Here is a 25,794-nt window from a genome sequence, read left to right as displayed (position 1 = left end):
CAGTATTTACATGCAGTTCATCAGTCTAGCATGACTGCAAGAGAAAGTACGTCAGTCTAAAACGACTGCTTGAGAGAGTGTCTCAGTCCAACATGACTGCTTAAGAAAAGTGTGTCGAGCATCCGCACAACAGCAGTTTTTAAACACTCGGTCCTCCCGCAATACAAGGTGATGCAAATGTTCGTTTAGTCATCGTAAACTAGCCGCCTCTCCGCGGGACGGTTTACATGCACACGCACACGTGTTCACGGTCCGAAACCGACACCACACGAATTTCGTAGAACTCGGAGCCGTCCCGGGTAGCGCGCCCGGGTAGCACATTGTCTTGCGTCGTGGTCGGCGCGTGGGAAGGAGCCCACGACGACGTTCCCGCGGCAACTCCCCCACCCGTAGCAGATCAGGTCCGCGTTGTCGTGTTGCGCACAAAGCCTGCTTCGTCGAACTCCTTCAGTCACAACGGCGACGAGGCTAGATCGTAACGGTGGCGGTTTCAGCACAAAGCCTGCTTTGTCAAATGCATCCTAGCTGAAGCGACGGAGAGTGGAGGATGCGCGTATTGTTCCCGACACAAAGTCGACTTAGTCACGCCGTGGCTAGAGGCTGGCAGTGGCATTCCAAGATGAGGTTGCTACCGCTGGCGTAAATGACTGGCAAAATTGCACTGCAGCTGGCCGTTCTTAACACCCTGTTCTGTAAGCCAAAGCATTGCTTTGAGATCAAGTGTCATTATCAGCTTGATATTACGAACATGTTGTACATATGTGGACCTCCAGATATGTGCATCCTGCTGTGAAATGAATATATGTGCTATTTATTATATGCACAGTACAGTGCAGTCCACTTACAACAATATCAAAAAGAATGGAAAATCCGATCAATATAACCGATCATCACTACATCTGGACTGTCATATTGTTACGCGCTATTCCCGCGCACTGAAGCATGCATCCTGCCGAGCGTGGAAGAATACTGCGATCAGAGTAGCGCTCGTGTTGTCCTGCCATCTAGCCTGCAGCCGTCTCTGTATATATTTTGTAAATACAATTTCTTATCCCTTTTGGCTACTCTCATCCCCGTGACAATACACACACACACACACACACACACACACACACACACACACACACACACCGTATTTACTTGCATAATGATCTCACTTTTCTGTAACAAACAATTGGCGCAAATTCAGGTGTGCAATCATTACACGAGCAAAATTTTCTGTGTAAAGAAAAAATTGTTTCTTCATCCCGCATTTGCTGGGGGATGACAACAGGTCAACAAACAGGATGCACTGAAGGGAAAGCAGGCAGGGAAGGATAAAACATTCAGTTGTACCCCTGAACAGTGTGTCAAGTGTAAGGCACACTGAAATACTCAGAAATCTGCACTTACATTCGCGGAAGTTTTAGGTTCACAACCGCGGTGTGCATCACGTCCAGCTGCTGTGTGAGCACTGGCACCAATAATTTAGCTTGCATGAAATAAATGAGCAACTCGATTGGGGTCGGTGTCAAAGACAGGCCATTGTCAATCTTCTCATTACTACCGCCACTGTCATCGCCTTCGTTGCACAATGCAGCCATCTTTCGCGATAATGATCGCTCCGTCGGATACCTCTTCGCAGAACAAGGCAGCACTCAGATACTCCTCCGTCGAAGCACCACCTGTTTCATCGTCAGTAGCGACATGGTCTCGGGGCTCGGTAATGTTGGCGGCTTCCACCGTGTCGGTTTTACTATCATGGGCGGTTTCACCCTGGCGCACAAAGCCCACCTTTTCTGTTGATCGGCGCGGCCCCTACTTGCAGCCGTCATGATCGTGGCGCTCCTGCGCAAGCTTGTTCTTTGAGTTTTGCGAAATTTGCAGCTTCGTCTCAAGCGACACAGCTTTGTGCTTTCTCAGCGCCATCTTCCTACTAACTGGGCTGTCCGCTGGCTGTGCGGAGCATTTCCATGTGGACACCAAGTGGCTGGGTCCAGCTTGGGACGCGCTGTGCCAACTTGCGATGCTCTCCATGGCTTTCGCAATCCGCACATGGGTGGGACGCGCTGCGCAGTAATGGCAGCAGATACGAACTCGCATAGGAAAGCTTGTCGCCCTGTCACAGCATCATTTGTCTAAGGCGAACTTAGCAACGCAAATATCACAATTATTCTGCATGGAAAACACCATCCAGAAGGCAAAATTTTGATCGTTATATCTGATATGCAGTGAACAAAATTTTGTTATACAGTGAAACCTTGTTATTACGAACACCGCATTTGCAGAAATCCCCTGCTGACTTCCTATATTTTCAACGTAAAAATATTTCAGCACTGTGAACTTCAGAATACCAAACTTTTCAGTATAGCAATTGTTATTCAGTTTTCGTGCCATGTTAACAATGCCTCAATACTACAAACTAATCTTGAGATATCTGCGAATTGTTAGATTTCCGTGTATCCTTCACAGCAGCCGGAACAGTAGGCTAGCAGACGACAAGGTGCAGAAAACGGATGCCTCAGCACACGAGTTTGGAAAACCTTGAGACGGCGCTTAATAAAAATACGTGCGAGAATGTTTTTTATCCATTGCAGAGGCAACAACGCATCCGGTTTTGCGAGTTAATGCTCGACCCAGGCAAGTGTCGCCTAGCAACGGAGGCGTGTCTCTTCCTTCTTTCTGTGCACTCTGCTTTCTTTTGCGCTTCTTTCTGCAGCCACACTAGCTACGTGTGTAGAGAAATGTAACCTCCATACTCGTGGGGATGCCACACAGTCGCACTTTGCACTTTCTTGACGGTGTCATTTACGCGCGCTTGCGCTTTGACATAGTTCAGTTGTCCGCCTCGAGTGAGACAGTTGCAGTGACCCCGGCAAGGAATATGACAAGCAAAGAAACAACAAAAAGCCTTGCACTTTGCAGGTGACATGAAGCTTCCTTTGTGTCAGTAGCTACCTCCGCATCAGCGTCTGCTTTGCATGCATCATGCTTACTATACAGTGTTTCGGTGGTGCATGGTGGCGGAATCTATGGTAAACAACAACGGTGCAAGTCGAAAGCCAACAGTGGTGTTTTGTGGATAGCTTAGACAGTGACAGCTTCTGAACTGATGGGTTGATGGGCACAACCCTTAATTTTAGGGCTCTCACTATAACAACCTTTCAGAATAATGAACTATTGTCAGTGGTCCCGTGTGATTCGTCATATTGAGATTTGACTGTGCATGGGTTTTTTTCCTCGTAGCACTAATGCATAAGTTGATATTCTTAAGTCGACTCATCGCTATATTGAATATATTGTTATATGTGGTATCACTATAAGTGAACTGCACTGTGTACTATACACTACTGTGACCACTTACAAAATTATGAGAGAGGGGTGTAGAGAATGTGGAGAAATGTGGATGTATTCCGAGAATAATACATTTTATTGCGATAGCAATCAATAGGGACACTGTATGTGCATATTTGCCGTTGTCGCCACGATGTCCCGTATAAAGTCCAAGGGCATAACACCATCGCTGCACACCTTGTGCTCTACGTGCAAGGGAAAGCATGTGAGGGGAGCCGACGATCACGACTAAATCTCCTGCATGCAAGGGAGGAAAGTGGGGGAGGAAGCACGTCGTCTTCCGTCGCATGTGAGGCACCGGGCAGAGAGGAGGGTGACATTGTACTCTGACAGCAACTGCATATTGCACGCCCGTGCGAGCCGTATCTTGACAGCGATCTTTGTTGGGCGCACAGTCTAGGTGCACCAACGGCTCATACCTGTGTGCATGCTGTGTTCTCGCTGCTCAGTTTGCGTGGAAGCAATAGACAGCAAGTGTCCGCGCTCACTGAGTGTCATGTGTTCAAGTTTGCCTGTGCGTGCTGACAGCATGCTTGTTAATTTAGTTAATAAGCGAATGTTTACAAGCTCATACAGATGACAAAACTACCATACCTACTTTGTATAGCTGTCTAATAATTTGCTATCGCAATCGGTGCATGATCTTTTAGGTGAAACTACTACTTTTTCGCCTAAGCTCTGCCTCAAAACTGAAAGTTGTTGCAATAGAATTAGTTACACAGTGTTCGTGGACTTACATTGTTGATTTTCCTGTTCATTCCCACAATTGCAGCTAGCCAAGACAGAAGGGCAATCGTACAAAGTGTTTGCCACAGACGCCATCATCGCCTGCCTCATGTGTGCTGGCCGATCGGTCTACTCCTGGGACATCGTTGTACAGGTGCGGTAAGCTCTTAAAATGTTGTGCCCTTAGGGGGTAACATTGTCCTGCCAACAATAACTGTAACATTGTTTGTGTTTTGATGCGAAAGTGTCAAATGGCTCATTGAGTGAAACAGCCGGCAATGTCTGTAGCAGCAAAGGAACGGCATCTAACTTTCCCATTGGCTGCGACGCCACCGTCCCGAGCGCTTGTGACCTTGGCTAACACTTGCTGGCTCGGGCAGCACGTACCGCTATAGAGCCCGAAGTGCCTGCATCATCGGTAACGCAACCTTGGCAGTCGCGAAACGTGGCCGTCCACACCAGTACACTGCAGACGAAGCAAGGGAGCAGTAGAACACAGCAAAACGAGCGAAGCGGCAGGCAGTGAACTCCACCATTGTCAACTCTCCCAATTCATGGCGGGTGGAAGGAGGATTAAAGGGACACAGAAGGCAAATACTAAGTCAACGTAGACTGTTTAAATACTAATGTAGAAACCTCGCAACACTTGTTTCGTGCCGAGAAAACGCTTAGTTAAAAAAAATTGCATCTGAACGGTCTGAATACCTTTATCGCAATTTAAATCTCCAGCCACCCAACCGGGGGGCAGTGGCGTTACATATGCCATCACCGCCCTTTGCTGCCATCAGTGAGTAAAACGGCGCCAGACACAAACTTGCAACCACGGAGAAACCGAGCCAAGACAAAGCGGTGGATTTGTTCTTGCAGCTGCTTTGGTCAAGTGGCGTGGACCGTTCGGGCATCCCGCGAGATCACATGGAAGTGGAATTCACTGCTACTTGCAGTTTGTGCGAGTTTTGCGAGCCATTGAAACCAGTGCAGCACTACGCGGTAACGAAACTGCTGAAACGTGAAACCGCAGGTGGCGCAGAGTCGAGCGAATGCGAAACCTTTTGACCGCCAGTGTCGTTCTGAAGGGTAATGTCAGTGAGTTCTTTTTTTCTAAAACTGAAATAGAACTGGACAAGTAGCATTTTCTTTCATTTTATAATGCAATACAATGATGTTTTTATAACAAGTGGTTAAGTACTAGTGAGAGAATTTAAATGAGGAGTGCCTTCGTCATCGGGCGAGTACTTGAATGTCTCGGGTGAGTCTCTAATGGTGTCCTGCATTTACGTTAATTTCTTGATTATAAGGCTCTTTCCACAATAATATTGATGCCTTAAAGATTCTCGAGTACTAATTTATTACTCTAGCTTGACGGAATATTTTCCTTTAATTCAACCCAAATATTAGCCGCAGCGCAACACTCAAAGGATTGCTCTGTGGCATTCAATTGGACATTAATGCTTTCACATTTGCAACACACATGAAGTGATTTGGTGCCGTTTTTATTTTGTGTGTGTTAGTGTGTGTGAGTGTGTGTGTAGTTTCACTTAATTTGTTCTGATCATTAAAAAATTTTTTTAGGCTTCTACGCTTGTTTCTTTTAGTTCTGTTCCAGCTCTGCCTTATTTTTGTACAAATGTGACTGTTTTATATTTATTATTGTTCTTCCAAGTTCTTTATTCCAATGTAATGCTTTGTATGCTTCCAATGCTTTGTAATGTGCTGTTGCCCTCTAATGTGTAAACCTTGAAAATAAAATAACTTAATACCTAAAACTATATTTTTGTGAGAGCTTTGCCTCTCCAAGACTGTGCTGCATACTTTCCTATATGTACATGATTAATTAGTTGTTCCTATACATTGCATGTCATGCCCTTGGTACCAAGGTCACAAGATTGGCATTGTGATACATAAAGCCGATTCATTGTCAGAGTCTTACTCTGACGATTGCCTTCCTGCGCCAACAGTAACAGTGTAAACGTCATGGCAGATTTGTGACCACGTTGACTGACACTGTTTACCATTTTGTATGGTTAGATAGCTTTTTGGTCCACTATGTCATTCATCTTGCATTGAGTAGACACCACTAGTTTTATTTCTTCTGAATGGATTTTTTGGTAGTGTGCGATTGGCCCCTCTTTATTTCCATGCGTAATATCTCTTGGCCTCGATTGTATAGTGAAAGTTAAAAGATAAAAGTAAATGTTGCCTAATATTTCTCTTCTTTGGTCATAGTATGTTCAGCTTGCAGTGCCGACGTAATTTTGTGAGCTCTCACCCTCACAAGTATCCCTGCTTTCTTTTCCCCCTTGCAGCGGGTGAATGACAAGCTGTTCTTTGACAAGCGTGATGACTCTGAGTTTGGTGAGTACGGCGGTGGCCTTTCTTGCACACCTCACAAGGCGGTTAAACGTGAAGGCACTGTGGAGCGATTTTTACGATTGTGCGCAGACGTGCCATATGGTAGGTCCTTTTGATCATCGAGAGGCAGGTGCGCCTTGCATAGAGCAGTGGTGCTCAGTGCCTTTGGCGCCCAAGTCCCCCCAATTTCTCCTCTCCTGGCCTCTTCTTCTCGCCGCACGTGCCTTCCCTCATCGCTCACCTTTCCAGTTTGTTGTTGCCAGGCTTGCCCAGGACCCTACTGGCTCCCTCTCGCGGCTTGTGCAAAGGAGGCAATTGCGACTGAGAAATTTTATCCCTATCTGGCTCGATTGCGATCAGAAATGCTTGGCCTGACACCCATATTAGACTTCCGCACGGTTATGCTATTTTAACTCTACCTTTTACGGAGTAGTCCCTTTTTTCAAATGATCGATTATGTCGAATTTTTTCACTGTCTCGTTCACTTTGTTCAAATGAGGGTCTACTGTACTTTGTTCCATCGCTTGTTACGCAGTTCTTTATTTTTACTGAAGCTTCTTTGTTAACCTGGAAGTTTCTGCCTCATATCTTAGTACTGGTAGAATGTGAATACAGTCAAACCTCGATATAACGAACCCGCATATAACGAATTATTGAATATATCGAACTCTCCCGAAATATTTTTCTCAAACACATGTATTTTTAACTTCCTATAGCGAACACGGTTTGGCATAAAACGGATATAACGAACTTTACGACGCCAAGCCCTACCTCACTTTAATAGCACGCGGCAGGCTTCGTTGCACTACAAGTGTGTTGTGCGGCGCAGCAAACGTTCAGGACTACCTTGCAGGCGCTGACAGCGCCACAGATGCCACGTTTGTGCCCGCAACAGATGCCCGCAACAATGACTGTAGAAGACTTCATAGGTGGCGACGACATCTCAGCGACCACGGCTGTACTGACGGACGCCGAAATCGCTGCGGAAGTCTCTGAACATCCCGCAGACGAAGCTCAGGCTGACCCTGTAGACGATGAGAACATTCCGACTTCACAAGAAGCACTTGCTGCATTGGATTTACTGCGCCGCCACTGCAGCGCTATTGAGGGCAGTGGGTTTGCCCTTGTTGAGTGTGTGCAAACTGTGGAACAGGGCGTGATACGGAATGCGATCGACACCAAGAAGCAGGCCGCGATAACGCAGTTCTTTCTGCGTAAATAAATGAACGTGACCCAAGTAAGCATCGTTCGAGTTGCTGTGCCTTCTCTGATTGAATTTTGCTCCTCTTGCATGTATTTTTTACGAAATTTTATATTACGAATTATGGATATAGCGAACTAATTTCCGACTTTTTAACTGTTCGTTATAACGAGGTTTCACTGTATTACAGTCAAACCCGGCTATATCGAACTCGCAAAAAAACGCCTATCAGTTCGATATAGAGCATAATTCGATATAAGCCTGCTAAATAATTGGATGTCATAAAAGCACATACCATTTATAAAATCACTTTATTAACGAAACTAGCTTAGTTTGGCATAAATTAGTCCTGCATTTTCCTCTGCTTGCGCAATTTCGCTGCCTGCGACGCACGCACTTCCCCACGTTGTCTAAGGAGTCGGCGCAGCTGAGGCCGCAACCTTCCGCATTCGCGCAGAAGCGCCGGACTAATGCGAGTGCACCAATCACTTCGGAGGATATGGGCAAAGGACCGTAGCTGCTTTCCTCAATGTGCCTACTGTCATTTGTGCTCGGTACGATGTCGGCGATGTAGTCTTCGTTTCCGGGCTCTACCGTGGTCGCGACACCATCATCTGCACTCAGGAACTCGTCCACCGTTGATTCGAATGTCCCGGAAATTTTGACAGCTCGCTCCAAACTTCGGCTACACCGGCAACGGCTTCGTCGCATTCATCAGAATTTACAGTCCTCACCGAGCACGCGGAAACCGCACGTATGAAGAACCCCTCGTACACGGCCGTGCGTATGCGTCGGGCGCCATGGGCACCGGGTTGCGAGTCTGGCCACTTTAGCCCTAATCGTGCCGAGAGTGCACCTCGGAATCTTGCACGCTGCGGGGACATCCAACTTCTCATCGCGTTCGATGCGATTTATGATTTCGAGCTTCACGACGAAAGGCGAATTCTGCCGCTTCATCACGGCAACACTGCGGGAGAAGGCCCACAAGGCGCAAACACGATAAACCAGAGAAGCAGCCAAACAACTCGCACTTTCCCCATCTTGCACGGAGAGCACAAGAGCTTCTGATTGGCTGTCTGAGCAAGCGCTGTAGGCGGGCCAGGATCATCTTTTGCTGGGGAGTGTCGCTAGATAGTGATCTAAAGAAAGGAAGGACGCTTGATTCTGCAACCCGTGTGGGAGCACGGCGAAGCGTCGTCAGGGGAGAGGGGGTGGCAAGTGAAAGATGATAGAAAAAGAGGGAGGATGTGGCCTAATGCACTCCACTATGCGCGACACGGGGAGTGTCGACGGCTCGCCCGAACAGCCCGAGGCAGCGCGGTCACGGTAGGGAGAGCGGTTGGATGGAGCCGCGCCGCCGGGTTTCCCCGCTACCGCGAGGGAAAGCCAACTTCTGGGGGCACTTTTCCGCCGCTTGACGTTCGATATATCGGGAGTCACCGCAATATTTGTTCGATGTAAGCGTAATTTTTGCTATATATGCTCATTGTAACTATACCGTGACCAGAAATTGTTCGATATATAGAATAATTCGATGTAAACGGGTTCGATATAGTCGGGTTCGACTGTATTCACTTTTCAAAGATGTCACTGTACATTGATTGTGTTTACTTTTGAGTCAATAACCGCACCCAAGTTCATGCTTCACTACGTGTTTCTTATTGTGCCTGTAATGGTATTGGGAGGCTCACCTTGAAACACCCACTTCCTCACTCCGTACATGTGCAGACCTGCTGACTGTGAACGAGACTGCGTCGGAACCTCCGCATGAGGAGGGCAACAGCATCAACTCTCCGCGCAATCTGGCTCTTGAGGCCACCTTCATCAACCACAACTTCTCACAGCAAGTGCTCAAAATGGTGAGTCGGTCTACTTCTGTGTGTGATCGCTGTGGCTTAAAGGGGCACTAAATTAAATACACTAAATCAATTTGTCTTCAGACTGATAGTCTTTCGAAACTCTTATTTTCTTTAAATTTCACACAAGAGGTTGATTACTGAACAGTATAATGGCCAGATCTCTGTGTACGACAGTTTCGTTTTAAAATCCTGTACATCAGTGAGCCATCATGAATTTCAATGTATTTTTCTTTTTTGGGCTATTGTGGATTTCTTCAAAGTCTCCAAGTTTAGTTTTGCTCTTCGAAAAGTAGTGTAGTCCATCGTTGCTGGGCGCGAGCAGGTGCCATCGAAATCATTTACATTTGGTGTTTATCTTTGTTGTTCCTCTGATGGCACCAGATGCTTGCAACTGCAGATGCATTCGGCCGCACACCGGTTAATTCAGACAACCCCCGAAGCGTGCAAAGAGCGGAGGGCTGCAGATGTGTGATGCAAGAGCAGTACTAGCATCCACCCGAAACAATTCGGCAGAGTACGAATTGCCATAGTTGTCAGTGACGGCCACAACTCCTCTCTGTAATATCATTCGAGAATAAGGTTCGGGATATAACGAACCAACTTATATAACAAAGCAATCGTGATTCCCCTTGAAATTCCAATAGGTACCCATGTATTGAAAACCTCGTTTTAACGAAGCTAAAATTTCTTCGCAATGGGTATAACAAACCTTCTTTTTTTAGAGCGCAGCTCTCTGGCACCCGTTCCTGCGTTTCGCGGCGCTGTCGTGCCTCGCCATAACCAGCTCCGTAGCCAGCGCCAGGGCACTGCTCTAGCTGCACGTGCTCTGGCGCCATCTCTCGCGCACGGTGCGAGCCTTGCTCTCTTCGTTCCTCCTCCTATGCCACCCATGTGCGGCGGCAATCAGAGCTCCAGCTCGGTGGTGGCTGATCTCAATGATGTGCTGCTGGCCAAGCCGCCGCTGTTCGCCACTGCGTGTACTCTTCCCCCCCCCCCCTCTCCTCTGTGGCGGAGCCGAAGTGCCGGTTTGGTATCAGCGGATCACGGTGCATGCTTCCCAAGCCAAAACGCAAAGCCACCTTCGGTTTACTTGCTAGCAGCGTAAGCGGCATTCAGTCGCTGCCATCTCTTCGCCGTGCAACGTTTCTACCGTATTTACACAACTGTAAGTCGACCACTTTTTTAGATTTGAAAATCTGAAAATCTGACTTGCAATCGAAACCAAAACATGGCACCGCCAAAAAAGCGAGGCCAACGGGAGCTATACAATTTTGTTTGCTCTATGGCCCCACCCGTAGCTTTTCGATATCTCACGTGTTTGTTCGCTTTTCGGTAGGGTTTTTCAACATTTTTGAGAGTTTTAGAGTGCACACAACATTCATGAGAGGGTGTCGATAGTTGATGGAAGCGTCGCTGTTCCATTCACGGCGGCACCCTCAGAACGGCGGTGCTTGCGGGGAGCATCGGTGTTGCAGACACCACTCGTGAGTTTCTCTTTGCCTGTTGCACTTAGCTTTCTCTATAGTTTGACAAAAGGCATTGGTTTGACGCGTTCCACTTGACAGCCGGCTGCGTGCTACTTCTATGCTTCCTCAGTCGTCATGAGTGCTCCAGGCCCACTAATCGTTCAGCGCTCGTTCACAGCAGCGTTCAAGAGGGCTGCCATCCTTTACGCCGCAGAAACAAATCACTGCGCAGCGGGCCGCAAGTTCGATGTTTCTGAACGGGTGGTGCAAGAGTGGCGACTGCAGCGAAGTGAGAAATTTTCACCTGTGACGGCAAGTGAGGAATTTCCCACATGCCGAAGTCTGGGCGCTTTGAGAAAGCTGTAGGCTAAGCTTGCGGCGTACGTCGCTGAAATGCGCGATCGGTCCCTGCCAGTGAAATGCGACATGATCATGAAACAAGCCCGGATCTTCGCCTTTTAAGGACCTGCTCTGCCGTGAGTACGAGTGGCTGGCGGCAGAAGACCACGAAATTACGCCACCCGGACCTGTCAAAAGAGCCTCCCTGACGGCTGCGTATGGTTGGGTGCATTCGGCGTGGGCTGCTGTTCCACAAGATGTCGTGGTGCGGTAGTTTGCCAAATGTGAAAATTCGCGGGCCAACGACGTGCTGTGGGACCGTAGCAACGATGACGATGGCAGCACTAGTGAAGACGAGTAGTCCAGTGACCATGTCAGCTACTAATAAATTTTCGTTATCGAATGCGCCCTCGGGTATGCTCTCTTTTTTTCTTTTTTTTTCCTGTCACGCGATATTGGGGGGGTCGACTTACAATCGTGTAAATACGATATGTGCCTACGGGCTGCCTCCCGCGACCTCCCGATAATTGAGGCAGCTGCGCCAAGCTACGCTCTGTTTACGGCGGCTGGTGCAAAATGTTCCGCACCCGACGGATTGTCGGAGGCTCACAGACTGTTTATATTATAATATAATCCGCCTGCCTATATAAGTAGTTTATTCTCAGCCAGTTTTTTCTGAGCCATGAGCGAGACAACCGGTGGAAGTCCTTTGTCTGCCTCTGCTGCTACACAAGCTGCCCGAGTAGAGGCCCAACGCCATCACCGTCAGAATCCAGAGGTGTGCTACACCGAACCAGGCATTGGTGCAGAAAGTCTAGCATATATCCATCTATTCCTCCGACCACAAAGCTACCTTCATGACAATCAAGAACTGGGAAGGGAGTGTTTCTTGAAGTGAAGAATGAAAAGTTGTAACTATACATACGTGCCTTGCTCAAATTATTTGCCTCAGTATATAGAAAAGCCAAAACAGCTGAAGAGCTGCGCTCAAATTAAGCAATAGAGAGTAACGTAATCGTCGGCAATTTTCTTTTTCCACAACGAGCATTTACTGACCATTTTGGTACCCATCAGGTCAATGTCTTATAGCACGCGACATTCGCATCTCCCGGCCTCCCCTTTCCTGTGGAACTAGTGGACCCGCCCGCTCTTACTGTGTGCGTGGGGCGGCGCCAACTGTGGCTTTGTTGTTGTTTGTTGTTGCCTCCGTGTGCATCAACGATATCAGTGTTTCTATCGGTTCGTTCATGCAAGTTCCAACTGCCAGAAAGGAGATGGACAACGACAAATGGATATCAATCGACCAGAAGGTGGCTACGCTGAAAGCCGTCGAGTCCGGCATGAAGAAGAAAAAAGTGGCCGAATATTTCGGCATAGCGTTGAGCATGCTGTCGACGATTTTGAGCAGCAAAGAAGCTGTCACCAGTGCTGTCGCATGTGGCATAAAAGGCAACAACAGAAAGAAGCTGCGAGCCCCCACTTTCGAAGTTGTAGAGAAGCTGTAGCCGTAGAGAAGCTGTAGAGAATGGTTTTTGGATGCAAGAGCGAGCGGCACTCCTGTGAGTGGGGCACTGTTGCAGCGCAAAGCGAGGGACTTCGCGTGCCTCGTGGGGCACGACAATTACGTGGCGAGTGTCGGCTGGCTGCAGCGCTTCGAGGAGCACCACGACATCGTCGGCAGGGCTGTCAGCGGGGAAGCGCAGTCTGTCGACCACGAAGCTGCAGTGGTGTGGGTGGAGACAAACGTTGGACAGCTGCCAGAAAAATACACTGCTAAGGATTTTTTTTCTGCGAAGTGAGCCGCCAGCTGGTGTGCTGTTGATCGATCAGTGATGAGCCGTTTGGCGGGAGTAAAGTAGCAATTCCTTGCCGTCTTTTTCTTGCTTGTTTTTTTCCTTGCGACGGCCGTTTTCTTTTTGGCGTGGTGGGCTGTTGTGAGATTTGGTGGTGAGTACATCCTCTCTTGCTTGCTAATTGTGGATAGAAATGGATAGTGGCTATAACGAACTAATGCTTATAACAAAGTAATTATGACCCCTCCATTCAACTTCGTTATTATCAAGGTTTTACTGTAAATAAGTAAACTGCAGGGATGCTTTGAGTCTTTTTATTCTTGTGTTTAGTGGCTAATGCATCACATTGGCTGCCTGCCTTCAGACTGCATGGTCACCATTCGTGATTGTGATGATAGTGACCACGTGCCGTATTTAGTCGAATCTAGGCCGATAGTTTTTTTTTCATATAATCATATAGTACCAAACTCTAGGGTTGGCTTAGATGTGAGGATTTTTATAAAACGTGCCAGTTTGTAATTAAAAGTGATAACTATGGTGCATAGCTAGCGCCATCTAAGAAAGTCAGTATCGCAGCCGCTATTAGCTGTGCCAATAGCCAACTGAAGCACGCAAGCGATGTCGCTATTTTGACCTGTGTCGTATCGGCGTGGAGCGTGGCCCATAGTGTGGCGTTACCGTAATGGCATCAAACGGGCGATGCCACTACAGTGCCGCTTTCAAACGACAAGTTGTGCTAGCCACAGAGACATCGCCAAACGTTCAAGCTGGGCTGATCTTCGACATCGATAACAAAAACTTCCGTCGTTGGAGCGGTAATGGAGGACGCTTTTTGCGTGTGCCGCAACGAGGAGATGACAGCAACAAGGAAAATAAGCACACGATAAGAGAGAGGGGCTGTTCACCGTGATTGCAATGCGTGCAAGCCGTGCTGCACTGTCTGCGCATGCGTGGGCGTGCCGACGTGAGCATGCCGACGTGAGCATGCGCACGTCCTCAAGCGTTCGTGTGGTCTGGCTATCGGCAATAACGTAGAGTGAGCTCGGCATGTTCATATTGAATAAATGCTGTTTTTCATTTTGTGAACGCAGTCCTCACTTCCTTGTTGGGCCTACATTCGAGGTAATTTTTTTTTATTTTTTCTGGCTTCGGACATTCGGGGGTCGGCTTAGAATCGGGGCTGGCCTAGATTCGAGTAAATACAGTATACACCTGCAGAAGTTTTGCTTTGATTTGGTTGAAGGGATGCAGTGTTGTAAACACTGCAAAAGCCGTTGAACATGAAAAGGAATTCTACCGTAGCCCAGGCACTGGTGCCAAACCCCCTGGCTTATCGCGATGGACAACTAGTTGCTGACTAGCTAATCAGTAACAACATGTTCAAGACACTGGAGTGAAAAGCGTCTGTACTAGGATGTAGATGTATGCCTTGCACTGGTGTGGCTGCTTATAAGTCAAGAGGTGACTAGCATTGCAGCTTCCGTGCCAATCTTGTGTAACATAGAAACAAGGTGGGGTATGATGCATGCAACGTCGGACTTGTGTTGAGACGTTGCGTCGACAACTGCAACACAATCCCTGGGAGAAACAAGTAACAGCTCGGAAAAAGAGGCTAGCAGACAGGTGGTGGAAAGCTGAAGAGGGGAAGGAAGAAGGAAGCACGAGGCGGGAGAGCGTGTGCTGCGTGGGCTCGGGAGATTGGCGACAAGGCAGGGGTGCCGTTTCGTAGAGCGGCAAAAAGAAAAGCGTGCCTAGGCAGAGCCAGGAGGCAGCCCTACTATCCCAAGGGACCGGACTGTTCCGGGGATGTCCACGGACGATGGCCCACAGTCGAGTTGAGCCCGGTGGATGGAGCCGACTGGCCGGTCAGGACCCGAGCCTGCCACGCAGCCTGGGCCCCGCTGAGCGCTGCTCCTGTGCCTCGACCCGACCGACACTTCCCGAAGAGCATGGCTACAACCCGTACTCCAGCCATTCCTAAGTGCCGATCCAGCACCCGGCCCTACTGACGTCTCCCGGAGAATGCAGCTGGGACCCGTTCATCGACCGTGCTGGTCGTGACCACCAAGCGTCATGTTGAGGCCAGTGTCGACAAGAAACCCTGCAGTTCATCCATGGTCGCATCCTCGGCAACGACCCCGACATCTGGGCTGACGAAAATTTTTTTCAGTGAACCAGCGTTTCAATCACTGTGACTCTGACTTAACGCGTCGTTAATGGGTGAAGTAGTGAAACGTGCAGAGCAACTCTCTAGCTGTGATCGCGCCCTGCTTGTTGATTCTTGCCAGCTTTAGTGACATTTTATTCTGAGTGCTCCTGCATAGGTGCTGTAAATATAGCTTATTCAATATTATGAGTGTATAGTGAGAAAAGATAGCATTTCGTCTGGAAACGGGTCTGTCTAATATTCGCACCAAGATTGCCCTTGCGTGCACGATATCCTCCCAAAAACCTGACATTACACAAGGGTTGCGAGTATTTCTTCAGTAAGTAAAGACATGTTGATGTGGCAAGCATTTCTTGACTGTCCTTTAGGTCCATTTGACATTCAGTTATACGGGCGCTTTTTTTGCCAATCCCATGAAATCAAAATAAACATGGTTTTGCTGTGTTTTCACACCCGTGTTGGTGCGCATAAGACATGGACAAAGTGCTGTGGGGCCAGTTTGTAGCTGTACCCAGCTGTCCTTTGCCTCTAATGGTGTGTTGCTGGGGCCTAAAGCGGTGCATTACTTGGTCTCCTTTCTTTCAGGGCGAGGACAAGCACGGTTTTGAGAATGTCAATCCGTTCATCCAGGATGATGAGGAAGGAGAGGTTGCCTCGGTCGCCTACAGGTGAGTTGGCCTCGTGCAATCTCTGCCTGTGATGTGGGGCTCCAACGCTGTAGCACTGTCGCTACAATGCAGATGCAAAGTGCAGAGTTGTGTTTTATGTAGGGCACACTGTTTCCTGAATGTAGCTTGCTACCCCGACCTTGCTTTTGTATCACAAAGCATGAAAATGACAATCAAGGTTAAGAGGACACTTTATCTTGGAGCCAACTCCAATATCCCAGTGGAAATTCATGCAAAATACCCACATTAGACAACTGCTTCAAATGGATTTGAATGAAGTTTTTAGCGTTTAAGAGAGAAGGGCTGGGGGAGGGGGGGGGGGGGGGGGTGAGTTCTGTCACCTTTAGGAAGCAGAATTTTGATTTGGGGCCTCAAGTTTTATTGCGATAGCAACTATGTGGACATGACAGGCTAATTTCCGCTGTCGGTGTGCACCCTATCTTGGAGGTATTGGCGGTGGGTACAAAGCTCATGCGAAACAAGAATGGCTTCGTGCACACTGTGTTATCACACACCTACTTAGCATTGAAGCGAGAGGCAGCAGAAAGGAGACTTTGCTTGCTACTTCTGCCATACTTCATGCTGTGACACTGAGTGTTCGTGGTCACCAACTGAAATCTACTGTGTTTACTCGCATAGTGAACGTGCTTGCGTAATTAACGTAGCCCCCACTTTTCCAATCAAGAAGTGTTTTTTCTTTTACTTACATAATCATTGCACCTGAACTTGCTGCTGTGAAGTATAAGACACACGGTATGATTCGGCGTCTAATATGGTGTCCGGCGAGTGCGATTGTAAGCGTACGAGGGAAGCCGATGATCGCGGCCCCATCTCGGGTGCTGTCATTCGTCGTGCAAAAAGCCCCCGGGGCAGGGTAGTAGGGGGGCGGGCGGCATTGTACTATTACAGCGACTGCATATTACACAACCGTGCCCGAGGGGTGCAGATGATCGTGGCTGAATCTCCCGCGTACAATGGAGGAAAAATGGAAAGAAACGTGCCGTCTCTTGTCGTGCGTATCGCGCCGGGGTGAGTGTAGGGGGAAAGGGGCGCCGCGTTTTACTTCGGCAGCAACTCCGGCGAACCCCACCTTCAAAGCGATCTGCGTTGGAGGCTGAGTCGATGGCGGCTCATACCTTTATGCATGCGGCATTCTTGCCGCTCAGTTTGCATTGAAGCAAACGTTTGCAACTTTTTATGGCCGATAAAACTACTATCTTTACTTCATGTAGCTATATACACATTTGCGATTGCAATCGATGGTTTACATAATGGCAACAGTGACTTTTTTAGAGGCGGTTGTGGAAAAAAAATCGCTCAAAATTTTATCTCGCGTAATAAATGCACCCCCCAACTTTGCGCATATCTTTCGGGAAAAAATGTGCGTTCATCGTGCGAGTAAATACGGTATTCATGTTTGCCCATGAGTGCATGACACAATTCTTGCTAATGTAATTTGTTGGCAGATGTTTACTGCAATTTGTACGGCTGATAAAACTACGAACCTTGCTTCATGTAGTTGTCTAATATTTTGCTATCGCTGCGGCTCCTTTCGGGGGAAACAACTTTTTTTTTACAAGAAATTGTCAAAAATCAGAAACCTTCAATAAAACTAAAGCATAGCGCTAACAATCTATAACACAGTACTGAATTCAGATATTGCAGTGCTGTAAACTGAATCTACTATATCATCTGAAGCGGACAAATTTGATATACAAGTTTACAGCATTTTCAAACCAGCTACAATGTTTACAGGGATTTTGCAAAAGCCCTCCTCACAAATTTCAGTAGAACCTTGTTATAATAAGGTCGTGCGAGCAACGAAAGCACCTTTCTTATTTACAATATTTGTTATAAGCATACACACAGATGTTGGCGGAAAATGAAATGACTATCAGGGCTGCACGAAACAAATACGAGCCTTCCAAGGACCAGAAAAAGGTATCCTGAGGATTTCGATGGCCCGTTGGTATCTTGGCCTGCCGATATGAGGCTGGAGAGAAAGAATAAATACTACGGGTGTGCAAGTACCAAATACAGTAAAACCAAATTAAGCCGTACCCGCTTAACCCTTTGAGGGTCAATGGCGTAAATATACGGCGCCGCGAACGAAGCCCAAAATGGTCGATGCCGTATATTTATGGCGCCGTCTGTATGTTTAAGAAGTGCACAAATTTCCTAACTTTTTCTTTTCTCTTATGTGCTGCCACTAAGTGGGAATACAGGGAATTTTTTTCGCGTGGCTCCCTCTCGGCTCCCTCCCTCGCGCTGATAAGCAAGTGCTGATAACCAAGCTAAGAGAAGTGCCAATCAAGATAGAAATCAGCTTCCACCGCCCCTGCGAGAGCGTGCCGACAAAGAGAAAAACAACGTTTCGCGCGCCTCCGTTGCGATCACGCGCCGGAACCGAAACCGCGAAAGCGCGTTGCCACTGAGAGCGGGAATACCTCGCGAACGCCGCTATAAGCAAGCTAAGAGCAGCGCCAATCAAGATAGAAATCAACTTCCACCGCCCTGCAAGAGAGTGCCGACAAAGAAAAAAATGACGTTTCGCACGCCTCCGTTGCGATCACGCGGCGAAACCGAAACCGCCAAAGGGGCGTTGCCGCAGTCTGAGCGACGCGCTGAAGCTAGCAATCAGCTCTGTTTATCTCCCCAAGAAGGTAGCACCAATTTCAAACGCATCTTGTAAGTGCTAAGAGGTGGCAGCACCTCCCAATGAGCGCTCATCGTCATTATGGCGCGAAATTTCAAACGGAGGGTCGGAACCGTACCCGTACGGCAAAGACCTTGCGGGACAGAAAACCGCCGCCGTACATGTACGGCAAAAACCTTCAAAGGGTTAAGAGAGCTATAGACGATTACAAGTTGCCCTCCTCCATAGTCATACATTTTCTTCTCAACTCGTTCGCCGCGTGATCGAGGCTAAGCTCCGCCTTCATGGCTCTGCGTCATGATGGCACGTTGTGTCATTGACTTCCAGTTCTCTAGGAGCGAGCGCACGAAGCCTCTTCAAAATCTTTGCCAGCTGCTTGGCAGACGACCCCAAGTGAGAGCTATTGAAGCAGCATGCATTGCGAGCATTCTGGCGGAGCGCCGAACGTGTCTGGTATTCCAGTAACCACAGACGAGCTGGGCGTTTCGACGGATGGCTGGAGGCATAAACTCCAGCTGATAAACTCACGGGCAGCAAGTGACATAGGACCTCTGCCGAGGCATCACTTTGGTGGTCCCAAAAGGCGCCTTTTAAAAAAATGCGGGAAGGTTGCTGCAACAGCATCTCAGCTCGAGAAATCCAGAAGAAACGCTGGGGCGTGATTGCCACAAGCATCTCACCACGTACTTTCCACTGGCTTGCATGAGAAAATTGCATCTTCGACAGCCTTGCTTGCTTTACACGAAGCTAGCCGACATCCTTCTCCAAGGCATCCAGGTGCTCCACGTAGTGAAGCGGAAGGTCCTCGTGATAACAAGCCATTGAGGGACTGAATTGTCTACAAAACCTTCCACTGGGACAGTGTTGAGGCAGCCTGCCCTGACCTATAGCCGTCACTGTCACTATTCGATACAAGCATGTTCGCGGCGATCACCTCATCGGTTAGCAGCACTTCATTTCCAAAGCTATAGTAGTGTGCTTTCTTTTCACCACCAACATCATGCATTGCCGGCAATCCACGGGTATCCAGGATCCGCCCTCTTCCGTTTCGGGGGCAAGCCAAACGAGACTGAGGAAGAACATGGCCAGGAACGTCTTCGACGCAACGAACATAGACAAGCACGAGTGGCTTAATCCATTAGCAAATTTGCGCAGAATGAGGGCCATGGAATGAAGAACCAACTGTGAGGGCCGTGTGAGCAATCTGGGAACAGCCCCTGCAGCATTGTCAGCGCAGTTGGCATGATCCATTAGTGTTATGGAGGGTGGCGCGGCGCAGAGTTGTGGGCACTGCCCATTTGTGTTTGGAGGGGTGGAAGGGCGATGGGAGAGATGCACGTGAGGCTGGCTTGCATCTGTCATGGAGAGAAGCTCACGGCAGCAGTTGGAGTGGCAGGTGATCGTGCAGCGGCTTGCATTTCACTTTTTCTTTTTTCTTTTCAAGGATTTCGCATTCCATCACCTTTTGGCACGGACACCCAGCAGCCAGACTTCATCGTTATAACCGATAATGCGGCATGAGGACATTGAAGTAAGCGGGTTATTTCCTCATAGAAGACATACAAAAGTTGACAGTGCAGCACACTGTTATAACCGACATACTGTTAAAACCGGTATCGTTACAAGTGGGTTCGGCTGTACGCACTTCGCCTATGCGTCATTTCATTTTTCATGCTGCAGACATTTTGGGCCCAGAGGGGACCACACATGAATTCGTGCTCCGCTACAACAGCTGTCAGTCTAGTCTGATCTTGTGCTAGATTGCCGATAAGGTTTACGAATGCAAACATGTTGATGATGATCTTTCCGCAGTGTCTTGTCACCAGCCACTCTAGAGTGCCGGCAGCACTGCTTAGGCTGCTAGGCCTAACCAGCGTCATTCCGTCAGAAGCTGGTAGCCACAGTTGCAGTTTCGTGCCAGTCGTCATGATGGCAACTTTGTTCGTGACCTCCATATTTGCCACAATGAATTGCTGTGCTGTGTCTTACATTTCGGTTATTGTTATTCCAGTGCTAGGGGCACGTGTGGTGCTGCAGGGGAGTCTGAATAATAGGCCAGCTGAGCAATTTGCTGGCGACACTATTTAACATCTTTGTTACCAACATATAGGTATGTTTTGAGGCACCTGCTAACAAAAATTTACTTTGCTGTAACCAATGTTCAGTTGGATACCACATTTTCGATGTCATTATAGCAGCAGAATACCCCACTGAAGTAAAACATGGCCAATTAACTGTTATATTTACTTCCTTTATCCATAATTCATTATATCCATATTCATCATAATGATATTTGACTATAGAAGCAAAATTTTAGGTTTACCTTTTCATGTTCCATCGAAATCCATGCCTCAGTGATAGCTTCCTCTTAGTAACAGAAATCAAAATGTATCCTGTGCTTTTGCCGACTGCATGCTTCGGACAGCACTTATTTGGACTGACCATTTTGGCACAGTGATCCTGCCACAAGCCTCTACACTCTAAACTTCTACGCTTTAACCCTTTCACTTTCAGGGTCAATCTTTTGTTGTTGCAGATTTAAATTCTTCAGAGGGAGTTATTTTGAAAAAAAAAATTACTGTAATTTTTCTAGGGTGACCGTAAAGTGAGAAAAAGATATTTCGCGCTGGTATGTATGTGCTGTTTATTCATGAATAACAACAATAAAGATAGGAAATGAACTTATAAGGATTAAACAACAGATGCATTGTTATACACAAGTTCAAAGGCTTAGGAAAATGCACACGGAAGAATATTTCGCAAGTCTGAAATGTTCCTCCTCTTACACTAATATTTACATGTACAGTCGAACCCGACTATATCGAACCCGTTTACATCGAATTATTCTATATATCGAACAATTTCTGGTCACGGTATAGTTACAATGAGTATATATAGCAAAAATTACGCTTACATCGAACAAAAATTGCAGTGACTCCCGATATATCGAACGTCAAGCGGCGAAAAAGTGCCCCCAGAAGTTGGCTTTCCCTCGCGGTAGCGGGGAAACCCGGCGGCGCGGCTCCATCCAACCGATCCAACCGCTCTCCCTACCGTGACCGCGCTGCCTCGGGCTGTTCAGGCGAGCCGTCGACACTCCCCCTGTCGCGCATAGTGGAGTCTTATCCTCCCTCTTTCTCTATCATCTTTCACTTCCCACTCCCTCTCCCCTGACGACGCTTCGCCGTGCTCCCTCACGGGTTGCAGAATCAAGCGTCCTTCCTTTCTTTAGATCGCTATCTATCGACACTCCCCAGCAAAAAATGATCCTGGCCCGCCTACAGTGCTTGCTCAGACAGCCAATCAGAGGCTCTTGTGCGCTCTTCGTGCAAGATGGCGAAAGTGCGAGTTGTCTGGCTGCTTCTCTGGTTTATCGTGTTTGCGCCTTGTGGGCCTTCTCCCGCAGTGTTGCCGTGATGAAGCCGCAGAATTCGCCTTTCGTCGTGAAGATCGAAATCATAAATCGCGTCGAACGCGATGTACCCGCAGCGTGCAAGATTCCGAGGAGCACTCTCGGCACGATTAGGGCTAAAGTGGCCAGACTCGCAACCCGGTGCCCATGGCGCCCGACGCGTACGCACGGCCGTGTACGAGACCTTCATACGTGCCGGTTTCCGCGTGCTCGGTGATGACTGTAAATTCTGATGAATGCGACGAAGCCGTTGCCGGTGTTGCCGAAGTTTGGAGCGAGCTGTCAAAATTTCCGGGACATTCGAATCAACGGTGGACGAGTTTGTGAGTGCAGATGATGGTGTCGCGACCACGGTAGAGCTCGGAAACGAAGACTACATCGCCGACATCGTACCGAGCACAAATAAAAGTAGGCACGTTGAGGAAAGCAACTACGGTCCTTTGCCCACATCCTCCGAAGTGATTGGTGCACTCGCATTAGTCCGGTGCTTCTGCGCGAATGCGGAAGGTTGCGGCCTCAGCTGCTCCGACTCCTTAGACAACGTGGGGAAGTGCGTGCGTCGCAGGCAGCGAAATTGCCCAAGCAGAAGAAAATGCAGGACTAATTTATGCGAAACTAAGCTAGTTTCGTCAATAAAGTGATTTTATAAATGGTATGTGCTTTTATGACATCCAATTATTTAGCAGGCTTATATCGAATTATGCTCTATATCGAACTGATAGGCGTTTTTTTGCGAGTTCGATATAGCCGGGTTTGACTGTATAGCTTAATCGAACTGCAAAGGTGAGCGCACTCAGGAAAACTGTGTGGTTGTTTGCCCGTCGGAAAAGCAAAACGTATGACAAAGTTCCGCTTATCCTTCATCTTATCGCCAACAAGAGGCGATTAGTTTTCGCGAGTCTCCAGAAGAGGAAACGCACGCATGACAGCATCCTTCATATGCACACCCCTGTGAGCAATAAACAAGTGAGTAACAGGCGGTCACCCTTTTAGCGATAGCCATCTGTTTTGCGAGCGTAAGAAGCCGAAACCGCCCGCAAAACGAAACCCAAACTAACCGCCGCGTGCTAATGCACGAGCAATAGTAGACACGCTGGAGCAAACAAACCACGCAATGAAAACCAAGAGAAAGAAGTGTGAGAAAAAAATTACCTGTATTCCCGCATAATGGCAGCAGATGCCAGGCAAGAAAAAGTTTGGAAATTGGTGCACCTTTTAAGCGTACAGGCAGTGCCGTAAATGTATGGCATTGACTATTTTGGACTTGTTTGCTGGGCTGTATGTTTACTTCATTCACCCTGAAAGGGTTAAACAAATGGGTTGTTTCTTTTTTTGTACCCTTTGGGTTGTATCTTGCCACGCAACAATAATCGTCATTAACTCGCTTGCGTTTCCTTTCTTGAAAACGCTACGCTCGCTACTTTCCTGTCGAGCATGCTCTGTCATGCTGATAAGGCGCATGCCGTTTGTGACTTAGAAGTACCAGGCTTGCAGCGTTAAAGAATGCGGACAAGACAGGTGACGATTATTGTCGTGCGGCAAGATACGACCCAAAGGGTGCAATTTTGTGTACATTGCTGCCGTGCTCTTCTCCTCCAAACTACCCAAGACTATAATTACCTTGCAAAGTGAACTCCTTTGATCAGCAATCCAGAGTGTTGAGCTCTGCCATTGAATGCTTTGACTAATCATTATGAAGTTGTCGAGAACGGTTCCGCCATTTTGTGTGCCCGCTCGCTGATGGAAATGTCTCTCCGGGACACCTGCGCATGAATCCATGATTGTCCCTCTTCATTGTGTCAGGGTGCGCCTGTACTGGGGAGGAGTAGCTGACATACAGGCATGATCTACAAGTGGGCCACAGACCGTAATGCCTCACTCCCCGTGTGTACGTGCAGGTATCGCAAGTTTGACCTGGGTGACAATGTGGGCCTCATTGTGCGCTGCGAGCACGACGGGGCCATGGTGGGACCCAACGGGGAGCTCCAGTTTGTGAGCATCAAGGCGCTGAACGAGTGGGACCCCCGCTTCTCGGGTGGCATCGACTGGCGCCAGAAGCTGGACACCCAGCGCGGTGCTGTGCTCGCCAACGAACTCAAGAACAACTCTTGCAAGCTGGCCAAGTGGACGGTGCAGGCGCTGCTGGCTGGCTCGGACCAGATCAAGTTCGGGTGAGCATCGTGCACCCCCCAGGGGGCGTTTCAAATATCTTTTTATGGAATGACAGATTCCTTGAGCTCTTAAAAGAGGTAAGAGGTCTTTAGACATAAAGTACTTTATTATTTAAGTTAGCATGATGAAAACTTCAGTGATTATGTATTTTCATCTGCTCATATCAATTGGGAATTCAGTATTCATGTGCACCATGCCACTAACATTTAAATTAGTTATTCATGAAAATGTCATTTGATCACATATTTAATAAACTGGCTGCACTGATCCTGGTGAATTAAATGTCATTGGATTCCACACATATCGAAGAGTGCAACAAGAGTAATTTTATGGTTCTAGCTTTCCTGGAATAAAAGTTCTGATGTTTCAAACTTCTCTTTTGAATGACTGAGAAGAAATACTTATCTTATTTCACCCTTTCTAAAAATTTATAATTTCCCAAAGTAACATTTGACACTCATTTGCACTCACTAAACATTCAGCTTTTCAGCAAAACAAAAATTATCAAAATTGAGTGCATCAAAGCTGAGAAAAGCTTCTCAAAAGATTGTAAGGTTAAAAAAAAAATGAAACTGAGAAAATGGCTAAGAACAAAACACTGTGGGTCAGAGTCCTCGCACGCTTTGCGAGCACCCGCATTTTTCGCTCGCTTGCAGAAGGTGGTGTTAAGCTGCAGATCCTATCTTCAGACGGTTTCGGCTGTTGTGCATGATTGGTGCTTGTCAAGAACGTTGTGTCGATCCTTGCACCACATTGTCGATCACCGACATCGTCCGAGGCGGCCGCCAGAACAGGTGCAGAAACGGGCATTTCGACCGACAAATCCCGTTCTACCGCCACTTCGTCCTGCGCTGGGATCACTTGTGATGAACCCAAGCCATGATCACGCTTTCTGCCAATTCCCTCCCCCCTCCCAACTTCTTCCCGAATTTGAATTTGCTGCAGAATTCTTGGTATGGCTTCGCAATGATCAAAGTTACAAAACGGCGCCGAAAGCCCAGGCCTAATTCGCTCTCGGAGGCTGCGGGGCGCTTCGTCTAGCTAGCTTGGCACAGTGCCCATACGCCGCCGCAGTGCGCAGTCTTTGTGTTGGACATTCGAAAATGGCTTCTTCAGTTTTTTGCCGAACTTGCGTGGAGTTGCGATCTTCGAAGCGTAATCCGACAGAAAAGGATGTCTCAAACGATGAACAACATGGCGACATCAAGTTGCCGGTTTAGTGTACATAGGAGATGATGCGGGAGGCTCCACGAATCGGAAGGCGTAATTCAGTCACGTGCGCTCACTCCGCAAATAGGCTCATGCGGTGGAACCTTTTGTTGGCACGGATTTTCTATGTGAATTCTGATCGGATGGAAACAAGCGCAGCTGGAAATTGAGGAAAAAGCACGGCTCTTTCGAGTGAGACCAAAATGGCTGCAGTATCTGACATGGAACGGCGGCAGTACAGCGCTGAGAAATCCCTTTTTTTTTTTCGTTTCCATCGGGGAAAGTTCAGCTCTCTGATGTGGCATAACATGCTGATCTACGACGCATGAAAATTGGCTAGGGTATGCATCAGCGGCGGCAGAATCCAAAAATAACATATTCAAAGAATTCATGTTTTTTTGCTATTTTCAGTCTCAAAGACCCGCTTCGCCCCCTTGAGGG

At 47.9% G+C, this 25,794-nt stretch overlaps 1 protein-coding gene across 1 annotated transcript in view; it reads left to right on the top strand.

The window, feature by feature from the left end:
* The window catches only part of eIF3d1 (eukaryotic translation initiation factor 3 subunit d1), a 63,768-nt gene that overhangs the window by 15,458 nt on the left and 22,516 nt on the right, over window positions 1–25,794 (top strand). Inside the window, exons 6-10 of the mRNA XM_050174191.3 lie at window positions 4,106–4,213; window positions 6,366–6,414; window positions 9,341–9,471; window positions 15,822–15,904; window positions 23,871–24,143. Of these exons, the coding sequence (XP_050030148.1) occupies window positions 4,106–4,213; window positions 6,366–6,414; window positions 9,341–9,471; window positions 15,822–15,904; window positions 23,871–24,143 (644 nt within the window). The remainder of the gene's footprint in view (window positions 1–4,105; window positions 4,214–6,365; window positions 6,415–9,340; window positions 9,472–15,821; window positions 15,905–23,870; window positions 24,144–25,794) is intronic.

The sequence above is a fragment of the Dermacentor andersoni genome, chromosome 8 (assembly GCF_023375885.2).
Source record: "Dermacentor andersoni chromosome 8, qqDerAnde1_hic_scaffold, whole genome shotgun sequence".
NCBI lineage: Eukaryota > Metazoa > Arthropoda > Arachnida > Ixodida > Ixodidae > Dermacentor > Dermacentor andersoni.
Note: the sequence above shows the minus strand (reverse complement) of the source record. Positions and strands in the feature narration are given on the sequence as shown.